The sequence below is a fragment of the Stegostoma tigrinum genome, chromosome 30 (assembly GCF_030684315.1).
Source record: "Stegostoma tigrinum isolate sSteTig4 chromosome 30, sSteTig4.hap1, whole genome shotgun sequence".
NCBI classification, from domain to species: Eukaryota; Metazoa; Chordata; class Chondrichthyes; order Orectolobiformes; family Stegostomatidae; genus Stegostoma; species Stegostoma tigrinum.
The window spans coordinates 7,158,403-7,173,130 of NC_081383.1; the positions used below are offsets into that span (position 1 = coordinate 7,158,403).

Consider the following 14,728-nt stretch of genomic DNA (forward strand, 5'->3'; position numbering starts at 1 on the left):
AGCCCTAAAGGGAGGGAATTCCAGGATTTTGATTTTGTAACAGCAAAGGAATGGTGATATATTTCCAAGTCAGGACGGTGAGTGGCTTGGAGGGGAACTTGGAAGTGGTAGTGTTCCCATGTATCTGCTGCCCTTGCCCTTCTAGATGGAAGTGGTCATGGGTTTGGAAGGTGCTGTCTGAGGGTCTTTGGTGAATTTCTGCAGCGCACCTTGTGGATGGTACACACTGCTGCTACTGAGCATCGGTGGTGGAGGGAGTAAATGCAGAGCCAATCAAGGGGGCTGCTTTGTTCTGGATGGTGTCAGGCTTCTTGGGTGTTGTTGGTGCTGCACCCATCCAGGCAAGTGAGGAGTATTCCATCACAGGCAACACAAGGTAGAGCTGGATGAACACAGCAGGCCCAGCAGCGGAGGAGCAAGGCGGCTGACGTTTCGGGCCTCGACCCTTCTTCAGAAATGACACTCCTGATTCCAACACATTCCAGAGTCGTGCCTTGTAGATGATGGACAAGCTTTGAGGAGTCAGGTGGGGAGTCACTCACTGCATGATTCCCAGCTTCTGGCCTGCTCTTGCAGCCAGTGTTTATGTGGCGAGTCCAGTTGTGTTTCTGGTCAATGATAACCCCCAGGATGTTGATAGTGGGGGATTTAGTGATGGTATCACCATTGGATGTCAAGGGTCAGTGATTAGATTGTCTTTTATTGGTGATGGTCATAGCCTGGCATTTGTATGGCATGAATATCACTTGCCACTTGTCAGCCCAAAGCTGGATATTGTCCAGATCTTGTTGCATGTGAGCATGAACTACTTCAGTATCTGAGGAGTCACAAATGGTGCTAGACATTGCATAATCATCAGTGAACATCCCCACTTCTGACCTTACGATGGAGGGAAAGTCATTGACAAAACAGCTGAAGATGGTTAGGCTGAGGACACTACTTCGGGAGCTGAGATGATTGACATGTAGGATTATTGGAGGTCAAATATGACTCCAAACACTGGAGATTTTGCCCCATACTGTTTCCAGTAATGCTAGGACTCCTTGATGCCACACTTGGTCGAATGCAGACTTGATGCCAAGGGCAGCCACTCTCACCTCACCTCTGGAATTCAGGTCTTATGGCCATGTTTGAACCAAGGCTGGAATGATGTCAGGAGCTGAGTGGCCCTGGTGGAGCCCAAACTGAAGAAGACTGGATAAATCTGAACGGCCAAGGTCTGTTTCCCAGTGTAGGGGTGTTCAAAACTAGAGGGAATAAGTTTAAAGTGAGGGAGGAAAAACAATTTAGAAGAGGGACCTGAGGGACAACCTCTTCACAGAGGGTGGTGTGTGTATGGAATGAGCTGCCACAATTGGTGGCAATTGATACGATTACAACATTTAAAAAGGCATCTGGATGGATACATCCTTAGGACGGGTTTAAGAGGGATAGGAGTCAAATGCTGGCAAATAAGACTAGATTTATTTAGGATATCTGGTTGGCATGGATGAGTTGGACCAAAGGGTCTGTTTCTGTGCTGTGTAGCTCTAAGTGGTCATCTAAGGGAATTTGGGAAATTCCAAGGTGCCTGACCATCCTTTCTACTGGGAACTGCATGTGACAATAAAAATGGAGATTTTTAAAAGATTTCTTGCATGGGACGTGGATCTCTTGGGCAAGACTAACATTTGTTGCCTATCCCTAGATGCCTTCAAAGAGATGATGGTGGTGAGCTGCAATGTTGAACTGCTGCAGTGCGTCTGCTTTGGTTTTTCTACATCAATTGGCAGATCTGAGTAAGGCCATTTCAGGGGACTAAGTTATGGGTCTGAACTCACACATAAGCCAGAACAGGTAAGGATGGCAGATTTCCTTCCTTAAAAGGCATTAGATATTTAAAATGGGAGGAAAGAAAATAAAACCTTAAGATGCTCAATTAATTTTCTAAGTCTTCACTTATCCACAATAATTTTCATTTTCACTGCACTTTTAAACGTGGTCAAGTGTTTCAAGGAACTTTGCAAGAGTGATCAATATTATTTGATACCGAATGAGAAAATTAGTGGTAGGGCAGAGAATTGGGAACCTTTTTTCTTGAACTAACAGGGGATGATAAAAAAAAGCTAATAAACAAGGAGAAAATTGATGAAAATAAGTTTGCAGAAATATTTTAAAAAGCAAAAGCTCTACAATTATATACATTTAAAACAGTAGCCTAGGACCCTGGGAGGATCAAACTAAGGAATTAATAATGGAGAAAGAGAGAAATTGCAAGGAATTTAAATAGTTTTGGTCCCTGTATTTAATAAAGGATATCCAGCATTTGAGGCAGTTCAAGGGAGATTCACTGGGCTGATTACTAAGACAAAGGGATTGACTCATCAAGAGCAACTAAACAGGTTAGGCCTTTATTCATTAGTATTTAGAAGACTGAGAGGCAATTTCATTAAAAGCATAAAAGATTCTGAAAGGACTTGACAAAGTGGATATTAAGAGGTTTCCACGAGTGAGGAACCTTAAACAAGGGATCAGAGCTCTAGACTAAAGGGGATACTCATTTAAGACAGAGGTGCAAAGGAATTTCTTCCACTAGAGGCTTGTGAAAGTCTGGAATTCTCTATTTCAGTTGTAGATGCTAAATCACAAAGCATTTAGGATGAGCTAGATAGATTTTAGAAATTTTAGGGAGTCAAGGGCTATAAAATGAAAAGGCACAAGGAGTTGATGCCTGCCCCAGGTCAACAATGATCTTGTTGAATAGCAGGGCAGGTCGAATGGCCTGCTCCCACTGCTATTTCTTATGGAAGCCGCAAGGACACAGCAGGATAGATTATCAATATCACAGTGAAAAAAGATGGGTTTTGAAGAAATTCAGTGATGGAGCAAGGCAAAGGAGAAAATTTTAGATTATGGACTATTACAGTAGAAGGCTAATGTTGGAATCAAAGACAAGATTGCTCAAGAAGGCATAAAAGGAAGAGTGGACTTAGATGCTCACCACGCACCAGTTCTGCTAGTTTCTGCAAGAATGGGATGAGTTTCCGTAGCTCCTGATCTTTTGGATCTTTCAGCCAGCTTTTGATTTGGATTCCATTTGAAACCTGAGAAGAGAAAGTAGGAGGATTCTAAAAGCACACCAGAGTAATTGACCACAAAGCTCAAAGAATCTCATTTAGCAGCAGTATTGGTGCCCTGAACTGAAACCAGATTTTCCTGTTAAATTAAATTCTACTGTAGTAGCGTGCATCAAGGACAAGGAGGAGATTAGTTAAAAGATCAAGATTGTCATGCAGTTGCACATCACAGCCAGACCATTGCAAGGGAGAGTCAATAGAAATCAGTTCTTTAGCAGACACAGGAAGCAAAATCCTGAATTTACTTCAATTAAGGTAAAGTTCCTTTCCTCCACGTGAGCATGTGCTCTCTTTCAGTGCAATGTAATGATGGGCAAATCTAATTCAATTTCTTATGGAAACAACCTACAAATGCAAGCCTGCAAGTTCACAAGTTTCCAGAAGCCTCAAAGTCTTGGCTCATATTGTGCAATCTCAACCTCTCATCTCTCAGAAATAGAATTGCCTTCTGTTTTCACAATCCTGAAGTACTCAGTATAAGAATCTGATACTGACTCAATGAGTTAAATACAGTCTGATTGCTGTCCATTTGAATTTCGTTTCACATCTTCCAACTCAGCTCGCAACACGTGTACCCAGCAAATACATTCATCATGGGCTTTCCTGATTAGAAGTGACTGTTTAATTTGGAATTAGTCCTTAAGCCACTATTAATATGAAACGGGTGAGAAAGGGGCTGGTTTCAACAGAGCAACAAAAACAGAAGAGATGTTATCCTTGTTATCTGTCAAGCTTCTGGTCAACATCGTCAGCAACCACTACTCTCTAAATGACTCAAGTAGCTTTTCAGTGTGAGGCAAGTCAAGAGACTTTTTGAATATGGGAGCTTCACAGCTGATTTTAGTCACTCACTCAACACCTTTGGTGTACATTTCCAAGCAGCGATCATTGGACAGTGAATACAATTGAAAATTGTGGTTAATTCTCTGGAGTATAGAACAATAAAGGGGTGATCTCAGAGACAAATTATTCTGAACAGGATCAGCAAGTCGTTTCCATTGGTCAGAGAATACAAATCACAGGCATGTATTCTTGGGGTAAGTGGGACAATCATGTAGAATGAGAAGGAATTAGAGTCAGATGTACAGCATGGAAACAGACCCTTCAGTCCAAGTCATCCATGCCAAACAGATATCCTAAATTAATTTAGTCTCATTTGCCAGAATTTGGTCCGTATCCCTCTAAACCGTTCCTATTCATATATCCATGCAGATGCCTTTATAATGTTGTAATTGTTCCAGCCTCCATCATTTCTTCTGGCAGCTCATTCCATACATGCACCACCATTTACCTAAAAAGTTGCACCTTAGGTCCCTTTGAAATCTTTCCCTCTCCCCTTAAAACCATGTCATCTAGTTTTGGACACCCATACATAGAACATAGAACAACACAGCGCAGAACAGGCCCTTCGGCCCTCGATGTTGTGCCAACCTGTGAACTAATCAAAGCCCCTCCCCCTATACTAACCCATCCTTATCCACTACCCTTGGAAAAGACCTTGACTATTTACCATATCCATGCCTTCCTGATTTAATAAGCTTCTAAGGTCACCCCTCAGCCGCTGATGCTCCAAGGAAAGTAGCCCCAGCCTATTCAGCCTCTCCTTGTAGCTCAAACCTTCTGACCCTGGCAATGTCCTTGTAAATCTTTTCTGAACCCTTTCAAGTTTCACAACATCTTTCCTATAGCTGGGAGACCAGAACTGCATGCAGTACTCCAAAAGTGGCCTGACCAGTGTCCTGACAGCCATAACATTACCTCCCAACTCTTCTACTCAATGCACTGCCCAGTTAAGGCAAGTGTACCAAACCCCTCCTTCGCTATCCTGTCTAGCTGCAACTCCACTTAACACTCATCAGGATCTTACCAAAGTGTGATCAGAGATAATGGGAACTGCAGATGCTAGAGAATCCAAGATAACAAAGTGTGAAGCTGGATGAACACAGCAGGCCAAGCAGCATCTCAGCAGCACAGAAGCTGATGTTTCGGGCCTAGACCCTGGAGGCCAATGACAAGCAGTGTACCATGAGTATTGGTGCTGGATCCATTGCTTTTTGTCATTGGCGTCAATGGTTTAGGCGTGAATATAGGAGAGGATAGTAGGAACTGCAGATGCTGGAGAATCTGAGATAACAAGGTGTGGAGCTGGATGAACACAGCAGGCCAAGCAGCATCAGAGGAGCAGAAATGCTGATGTTTTGGGCCTAGACCCTTCATCAGAAATGATGAATCTCTTCAATGATTGCTCTTCAAAGCGTCAGTACTGACGCAAGGGACATGGTCTCTTTCTGTAGAGCAGTGATTCAATGCCACTTAATGCTGGAAGAGACCAATTCTGGTCTCTGGATTCAAGGGATGCGAGAATGGGCAGGAAAATGGAGTAGAAACCTGATGGTGTTAAATGGCAGAACAGAAATGATGTCTGAATGGTTTGTTCCAGTTTCTTGGGTCAATTCTCATGTTTATTACTCCCTGGCTATCTTGGAAAAGCAAAATATCCCAGCCTGGAGAGAAGATACTCAAAGTTGACCCAGAACCATAATTCCGAATGGTAAGTGGGAAATGGATCAGAGGGTGCGAGCTGGTATTTATAAATGAGTCCATTTTGAAAAGATTCCAGGAAAGATAGAAAAACACAGGACACTGGTTGTCTCCTAGTCTGGAGAGGTTCAGGTATGGAGGGAGATTTGATAGATTAGGGTTGCTTTCCTTAGAGTAGAGGAAATTCAGAGAGCTCATGATTGAGATGTACAAGATTGGAGGGCATAAATAAGGTAGACTGGAAGAAAGAGAGAATGGGAGCTGCAGATGCTGGAGAACAGAGATAACAAAATGTGGGGCTGGATGAACACAGCAGGCCAAGCAGCATCTCAGGAGCACAAAAGCTGACGTTTTGGGCTTAGACCCTTTTCTGATGAAGGGTCTAAGCCCGAAACGTCAGCTTTTGTGCTCCTGAGACGCTGCTTGGCCTGCTGTGTTCATCCAGCTCCACACTTTGTTATCTTAGACAGGAAGAAACGTTTCCCTTTGTTGAAAGGATCAATGGGTTAGGGTTTAAGATTTCAGCAAATGGACAGAAGATTTAGAAGAGAAGAGAAAAGTGAGGATAAACATTTTCACCCAGAAGGTGGGGGGAATCTGGAACTCAGCCTTCTAGAGTGGGAGATACAGAAACTCTCATAATATTTCAGTATGTATGTGTGCATTTGCAATGTCAAGCTATACAAGGCTATGGGCCAAGTGCTTTAAAAACTGTTAAGCAGTTGTTTCTTTGTTGGTGCAGATATGAAGGGTCAAAACAACCTTTTTCTGAGCTCAGGTGATTGACACTGACCTCATTCAAGGAAAGAGATGATGTGCGAGTTGACAAATGTGCGGAGGGTTCAACTGCGATGCCAGATATGGCTGAATAGTGATGAAAGAGGATATACCTTATGTACCTCAACAACATTATACTTGCCAACAGAACAATTAGCAGTTCAAAACAGGAATCAGGGAAAAATGAACTTTCACGGAACACAGCAATATATCTTCATTTACCTGACAGGAGAAAGTCTCTGCCGAAGTGTCTACAAAAACCATCTTTGTCAGATCCCTGCCGAGGGTGTTTAGTTCCCTGATGTAGTTCCCTTGCACACAGACGCAATGTTTCCGATACAGTCGATGCCTGCAATAAATTTTAGTTTTGTTGACAAGGAACATTGTATAGACTCCATTTAAAATGGACCAGGTGTGCCAATTATTTTAAACTAACTCATTGAGCTCTTGAATCCAATGTTATGGAACACTAAGACCAGTAAGTGGCTGCTTTTGTAAGGTTATTTTTATTCATTCTTGGTTATTAAGCATCAGCAAGGCCAGGTTTTTTTTGTCCCTAATTGCCTTGATGATAATGATTCAGGCTGCACTGTATTCCAGGATTTTAACTCAGTGAGTGAAGGAACAGCAATATATTTAAAAGTCAGGATGGTGTGTAGCTTGGAGGGGAATGTACAAGTGATAGTGTGGCCCTGTATGCACTGTGACAAAAAGTCAAGTTATGGAAGGTGCTGTGAAAGGAGGCTGACAAGTTGTTGCAGTAGGTGGTACACACTGCTGCTGTTTCTCAGGGTGGAGGGAATGAATGTTTGAGATTAAGATGTTTGTTATTTCAATAGCCCATTCAAAAGATACATCACCTGTCTCCAATAGGACTGTGCTACAACAGCAAGATTCAACTCAGGAGTGTTTGTTAAAACTTGCTGCACAAACATGAATTACTTGCCTGATCAGCCGTCTGTGTGGGTCCAATATATCAAGCAGTTTGTCAACATAATCCTTTGTAGCAGTCGTGAAGAGAATGATCTAATACAAGAATAAGTGTTGGATTAGATTTAGAAGCAGCCTACTCACTTGTTTAAGGTTCTGCCAAAGTTACTTTGATCTTCTGCGTAGTTGTAACTTTGTATACCTCACTCAGTCGAAGCAACCAATAATCTGTACCCTTGTTTGCTATAATCTGCCTGTACTGCTCGCAAAACAAAAAACTCTTCACTGTACTTAGGTACATGTGACTGCAATAAATCAAAGCAAATTAGTGATTAAAGCAGAGTGAAATAGGGAAGGCCACCATCATGGAGCAGATGGGGAGGAGCAAAAATAAAAAAATTTGGAATTTATCATGAGCGGTCAGCCATTAACTTAAAGACTTATTTGTGGTTCCTTCAATGCCAAGTTTGTATTGAGCCAAAGAAAGCAGGACAATGCGAACTATGCCTCCCCGAGCTAAGCCTATCTTAGCAGGTCTGCACGACAGTTATCAGATATAGAAAGAATGATCTTGGATTCGTCCTTGGCATCCAATGCAAGAAAGTACATAAATGTCAGGTGCTGACACAATAGAGCTCAACGATGATGCCACTCTTGGTTGAGTAGGTAGGGTTACCGAAGAGCAGCCTCTATAAACGCACATCCAAAATGTATCCAGTTAACGCCTACAGTTTCACCGGTAATCAACTGGCGAACCTGATAACAGATTGCACTAGAGATAATAGGAAGTGCAGATGCTGGAGGATCCGAGATAGCAAGGTGTAGAGCTGGATGAACACAGCAGGCCAAGCAGCAGAGAAGCAGGAAAGCTGGCATTTGGGACCGAGACCCTTCATCAGAAATGGGGGAGAGGAAGAGGGTTCTGAATAAATAGGGAGAGTGGGGGGGGGGGGGGAGGAGAAGAGGAGGAGGGAAGAGGTGGATTGAAGATGGATAGAGAAGAGACAGACAAGTTAAAGGAGTGGGGATGGAGCCAGTAAAAGGTGAGCGTAGGTGGGGAGGTAGGGAGGGGATAGGTCAGTCTGGGGACAACGGACAGGTCAAGGGAGCGGGATGAGGGTAGTAGGTAGCAGATGGGGGTGCAGCTTGAGGTGGGAGGAGGGGATAGGTGAGAGGAAGAACAGGTTAGGGAGGCGGGGACGAGCTGGGCTGGTTTTGGGATGCGGTGGGGTCAGGGGAGATTTTGAAGCTTGTGAAATCCACATTGATACCATTGGGCTGCAGGGTTCCCAAGCGAAATATGAGTTGCTGTTCCTGCAACCTTCGATGGCATTGTTGTGGCACTGCAGGAGGCCCAGAAAGACATGTTGTATGAGGAATGGGAGGGGGCGTTGAAATGGTTCATGACTGGGAGATGCAGTTGTTTAGTGCGAACTGAGCGTAGGTGTTCTGCAAAGCGGTCCCCAAGTCTCCACTTAGTTCCCCCGACGTAGAGGGGGTCACAACGGGTACAGTGGATGCAGTATACCACATTGGCAGATGTGCAGGTGAACCTCTGCTTGATGTGGAAAGTCTTCCTGGGGCCTGGCATGGGGGTGAGGGAGGTGGTGTGGGGGCAGGTATAACAGTTCCTGTTGTTGTGGGGAAAGTGCCAGGTGTGGTGGGGCTGGAGGGGAGTGTGGAGCAGACAGGGGAGTCATGGAGAGAGTGGTCCCTCCAGAAAGCAGTCAAGGGTGGGGAGGGAAAAATGTCTTTGGTGGTGGGGTCGGATTGTAGATGGCAGAAGTGTCGGAGGTTGAGGCGTTGGATCCGGAGGTTGGTGGGGTGGTATGTGAGGACGAGGGGGGATTCTCTTTTGGTTATTATTGCACGGACAGGATGTGAGGGAGGAGTTGCGGGAAATGCAGGCAACACGGTCAAGGGAGTTCTCGACCACTGCGGGGGTGGGTTTGAATGTTGCGGTCCTTGAAAAACGAGGACATCTGAGATGTTGGGGAGTGGAATGCCTCATCCTGGGAGCAGATGCGGCAGAGACGAAGGAATTGGGAATAGGGGATGGTATTTTTGCAGGAAGGTGGGCAAGAGGTGGTGTATTCTAGGTAGCTGTGGGAGTCGGTGGGCTTAAAATGGATTTTGGTTTATAGGTGGTGGTGAGAAAGATAATAGGTTCAAATCAAATTGCGAACTTCTTCACGGCTCCAATTAATTCTATCATTTCTGCTCCCTACCACCTCCCAAACCGCGCCCCCCCCCCCCCCACCCCCGCACACAAGATCGCTTAATTTACACACTCTCTCTTCTCTCATTTTCATCCCAATATCCCTGCCAATTTAGACACTGTGTTCACATACTAGAAAGCTTGACTAAAATCCGACCCAATTCTGAAATCAGATCAATAAACGTAGAACAAAATGGGCACTATTTTGTTGCTCAAAACAGGTTACACAGCTGCTGGGGTGTAGACAGTCACAGTACTTCAAGTACTGTGAGGTACAGTCCAGCAGATCACTCCCTCCAGGTCATGTTTCTATGCTTAGCAGCTTCCAGCTGTTACTGTAACATGGGATCAGCCTGCATTTTGGGCTCGGTTGTGGTTGACTGGGTAGTAAGCTTTACACCTCTTTTTGGGGAAAGTGTGTGTGACAACAGGACCATCATATGAAATACAACTCTTCTCATCCTCCTTTCTATAATATTGCATTGCTATGTGTGGGAGATTACTGTACACAAGCTACTGGCTCAGTTGCAACACCAACAGCACTCCAGTAGTACTTCTTGGGGTTGTAAATCTCTGACAGTGATGTAAAACTGCATGTTTTTCTTCAGATAAAACCCAGGAGGCCACTATGCCAACTGGATCACATTTGGTAACTAACTGCTTAAGGGAAAAAGGAGATAAGTAACCAGCTGTCCATGAAATTTCTCTTCAGGATACAAAAAAAAGTCGTCTCAGACCTGTTATGACACACACCGAGAGCAGGTGAGATTTGAACTAATCAGTTCACTGAATAACATGGGAACGGTACACACAAGAGCATAAGGCATGTGAGCAGAAGTAAGCTTTTCAGCCCATTGAGTCTGCCCTGATATTCAATTAGATCATGACCAATCTGATAATCCTCAACTCCATTTTCCTATTATCGTTGATTTTCTTGCCGATTAGAAACCTGTCTTATTTCAGTCTTGAATATACTTAACAATCCAGCTTCAACAGTTCATGGTGGTGAAGAATTCTACAGAATCACTATACATGGAGAGAAGAAATTCATCCTCATCCTGTCTTAAAAAAAGTGTGACTGCCACCCCAAACCCGATCCTAGACTCTCCTCGGAAAAGAATGACTTTTTTTGTATCTCCCCTGTCAAGTCCCTTAAGAATCTTGTGTGTTTCAATTGGCTCTTGGATTTGGCTGTGGAACTTGAACTGGGACAGTAACATTATATTAATGCAAGCTCACTTTATTAGACTAGGATGTCACCCAATTGAAATAAAAAGGAGAACACAGTTGCAGGAAAATATAGGGGAAGAGCAGGAAATTCAGACAAACTGACGAGTTCTTTCAAAGATAATGGGAACTGCAGATGCTGGAGAATTCCAAGATAATAAAATGTGGGCCTGCTGAGTTCTTTCAAAGGCCCAGCAGCAATTTTCTCTGTTAGATTCATACAGTCGGAGTTGTCCAGCGTAGAGTAAAATTCTATCACAACAGAAATGCAAGTTACCAACACGAATCCCCATGCAATTCAATAATCAAGTGGAACTTGGTCTCAATCATTATATCACTGGGATTACAGGAAGAACACACTGTTCTGGTTAATGAGTTTACCTCATAGAGCTGGCTCAGATTTTCAAGGAACTCCCTGCAGTAGGGCCTCAACTTCACATAGACCTGGAAGACAGAGGAGGAACTCTTTAAAAGCACTTCAAACTTTTATCCTGGGTTTCCTCTATTCTTCTCTCACATTTCCCACCATCATCTGCGAGGGTTTCTTTTAAAGAAAAGTAGTATCAGGCAGTGGGCACCACTGTTGATGGGCCAACATTCATTGCCCATCCCTAACTGCCCTGGAGATGATGGTGGAGAAGTGACATTTAAAAATCATCTGGATGGATACTTGAATAGGAAGTGTTTAGAGGGATACGTGCCAAATACTGGCAAATATGACTAGGTCAGGTTGGGATGTCTAAGTGGCACGGACAAGTTGGACCAAAGGGTCTGTTTCCAAGCTGTGCGACTATGACAGTAGCTTCTTAGTTTTCTGCAGTCCCTAGAGAGTGTAGAAACACCTCAATCTGTTAGGGAGGGATATCTGCGCTTTTGACACAGCGACTGTAAAAGGAACAGCACTATGGTTTCAAGTCAGGATGTGGCTTGGAATGGAACTTGCTGGAAGAGGCTATCCCCAAGCACCAACTTCTCGTCATTCTTGCTGCTAGAGACCTTTCTACCCCACCCCAACCTCAAAAGAGAAAGTGCTTGTTCTGTATTAACTCCCACTCCATTGATGTCCAACATGAACTCTTATTAGAAACTTTTGAATGCAGTGTTGTTTTGGCAGCATGTATCATTGGTGCCAACTGCCTCATTCTTCATCTGAGCTGGGAATGAGGCATCCTGAACAGGAACATTGAGGTCAGAGACTCAACCTCCACCACTCTTGCAGCCATTTGCTCTTCTCTTTGGGGTGCCCTTTGGCAAGTACGTAGGCAGATCACTGCGCCAGGGATCTGGGTCCAATTCCAGCCTCAGGCAACTGGGCAAACTCCCTCCCTGTGCCTATGCATGTTTCCTCCAGGGGCTCCGGTTTTCCCCCCCACTACAGTCCAAAGATGCGCAGGTAAGATGGATTGGCTGTGCTAAATTGCCCATAGCATTTAGGGCTTTGTAGGTTAGATGCATTAAGCATGGGAAATGCAGGTTTACAGGGATAGGGTAGGGGTAGGCGTAAGGGTATGGGTCTGGGTTAGATGCTCTTCAGGGAGTCAGTGCAGACCTGTTGGACCAAATGACCTGTTTCCACACTGTAGGAAGTCCATGATTCTACTGATATGTTTCTGAACAAACAGCAATTAACACTTGCATTAATGTAGCACCTTATCATACTGAGACATTCCAAGATATTTTACAGACTATGACACTGAGCCACAAAAGGGAACTATCAGGACTGGTACCATACTTATTTTCTTTCTGTATTTGTTCACTTTCTACTCTGCTCCCCTGGTCATTCACACATTGATAACAGATAAAGAAACAGAGACAATTACAAAACCTTTTGTGAATCTCTCCTGTTCTTGGCGCTATCCCAGACTTTTCTTCCTCCTTCCCCACTTCCACTTGCTCAAAAGCTTGCTATGTTCTTGTAGCTCTGATGAAGAATCCTCAGCTTCCACCTGAAATATTAACTCTGATTTTAAATAGAGTCATTCATCACTTGTGGGCTAGAATTTACTCCCCAAACTTCACACAAGGTGGCAGTGAGCCACCTTCAGGAGTTCCAGGGTCTTCGAGTCACAGAACTGTACAATACAGAAACAGACCTTTCGGTCTAACTTTTCCCCCTCCCCCAATTATTCATTCATGGGATGAGAGTGTCACTAGCTAGGCAGCTTTTATTGCCCATCCCTAATTCCCAGCCACCACCACTTCATCTGGCAGCTCATTCCACACACACACACACACACGTAAGTTGCCCCTCAGGTCCCTTTTAAATCTTTCCCTTCTCATCTTAACCCTATGCCCTCTCATTTCGGACACCCCTACCCTGGGGATAAAGACTTAGTTTGCTTAAACTATCCGTGCCCCTCATGATTTTATAAACTTCTACGTGATACCCTGTCAATCTTGGATGCTCGAGGGAAAAATAGCCCCAGCCTATTCAGCTTCTCTCTACAGCTTAAACCCTCCAAACGTGGCAACATCCTGGTAAATATTTGCTGAAGCTTTAAGTTTAACAACATCATCCCTGTAGCAGAGAGAGAAGAATTCAATGCTATATTCCAAAAGTGACTTAACCAAAGTCCTGTACAGCCGCAACATGACAACCCAACTCCAATATCAATGCAACAAAATGTGAGGCTGGATGAACACAGCAGGCCAAGCAGCATTTCAGGAGCACAAAAGCTGACGTTTCGGGCCTAGACCCTTCATCAGAGAGGGGGATGGGGAGAGGGTTCTGGAATAAATAGGGAGAGAGGGGGAGGCGGACCAAAGATGGGGAGAAAAGAAGATAGGTGGAGAGGAGAGTATAGGTGGGGAGGTAGGGAGGGGATAGGTCAGTCCAGGGAAGACGGACAGGTCAAGGAGGTGGGATGAGGTTAGTAGGTAGCTGGGGGTGCGGCTTGGGGTGGGAGGAAGGGATGGGTGAGAGGAAGAACCGGTTAGGGAGGCGGAGACAGGTTGGACTTGTTTTGGGATGCTGTGGGTGGGGGGGGAAGAGCTGGGCTGGTTGTGTGGTGCAGTGGGGGGAGGGGACGAACTGGGCTGGTTTAGGGATGCAGTTGGGGAAGGGGAGATTTTGAAACTGGTGGTGAAGTCCACATTGATACCATTGGGGTGCAGGGTTCCCAGGCGGAATATGAGTTGCTGTTCCTGCAACCTTCGGGTGGCATCATTGTGGCACTGCAGGTGGCCCATGATGGACATGTCATCTAAAGAATGGGAGGGGGAGTGGAAATGGTTAGGGACTGGGAGGTGCAGTAGTTTGTTGCGAACTGAGCGGAGGTGTTCTGCAAAGCGGTCTCCAAGCCTCCGCTTGGTTTCCCCAATGTAGAGGAAGCCACACCGGGTACAGTGGATGCAGTATACCACATTGGCAGATGTGCAGGTGAACCTCTGCTTAATGTGGAATGTCATCTTGGGGCCTGGGATAGGGGTAAGGGGGGAGGTGTGGGGGCAAGTGTGGCATTTCCTGCGGTTGCAGGGGAAGGTGCCGGGTGTGGTGGGGTTGGAGGGCAGTGTGGAGCGAACAAGGGAGTCACGGAGAGAGTGGTCTCTCCGGAAAGCAGACAGGGGCGGGGATGGAAAAATGTCTTGGGTGGTGGGGTCGGATTGTAGATGGCGGAAGTGTCGGAGGATGATGCGTTGTATCCGGAGGTTGGTGGGGTGGTGCGTGAGAACGAGAGGGATCCTCTTTGGGCGGTTGTGGCTGGGGCGGGGTGTGAGGGACGTGTTGCGGGAAATGCGGGAGACGCGGTCGAGGGCGTTCTCGATCACTGTGGGGGGAAAGTTGCGGTCCTTGAAGAACTTGGACATCTGGGATGTGCGGGAGTGGAATGTCTTGTCGTGGGAGCAGATGCGGCGGAGGCGGAGGAATTGGGAATACGGGATGGAATTTTTGCAGGAGGGTGGGTGGGAGGAGAAGTAT

The 14,728-nt window shown here is 45.2% G+C and overlaps 1 protein-coding gene across 4 annotated transcripts in view; it reads right to left on the reverse strand.

Moving 5' to 3' along the window:
- LOC125465711 (CTD small phosphatase-like protein 2) overlaps positions 1–14,728 on the reverse strand; it is a 34,441-nt gene that overhangs the window by 2,208 nt on the left and 17,505 nt on the right. For 2 of the 4 annotated variants that reach the window (XM_048559456.1, XM_059638507.1), the window contains 4 exons: positions 11,191–11,253; positions 7,381–7,460; positions 6,657–6,783; positions 2,988–3,083 (listed from right to left, as the gene is read on the reverse strand). In XM_048559456.1, coding sequence (XP_048415413.1) covers positions 2,988–3,083; positions 6,657–6,783; positions 7,381–7,460; positions 11,191–11,253 — 366 coding nt within the window. Of the gene's footprint in view, positions 1–2,980; positions 3,084–6,656; positions 6,784–7,380; positions 7,461–11,190; positions 11,254–14,728 lie in introns of all 4 variants that reach the window. The other 2 variants (XM_048559457.1, XM_048559458.1) reach the window with 2 other exon arrangements.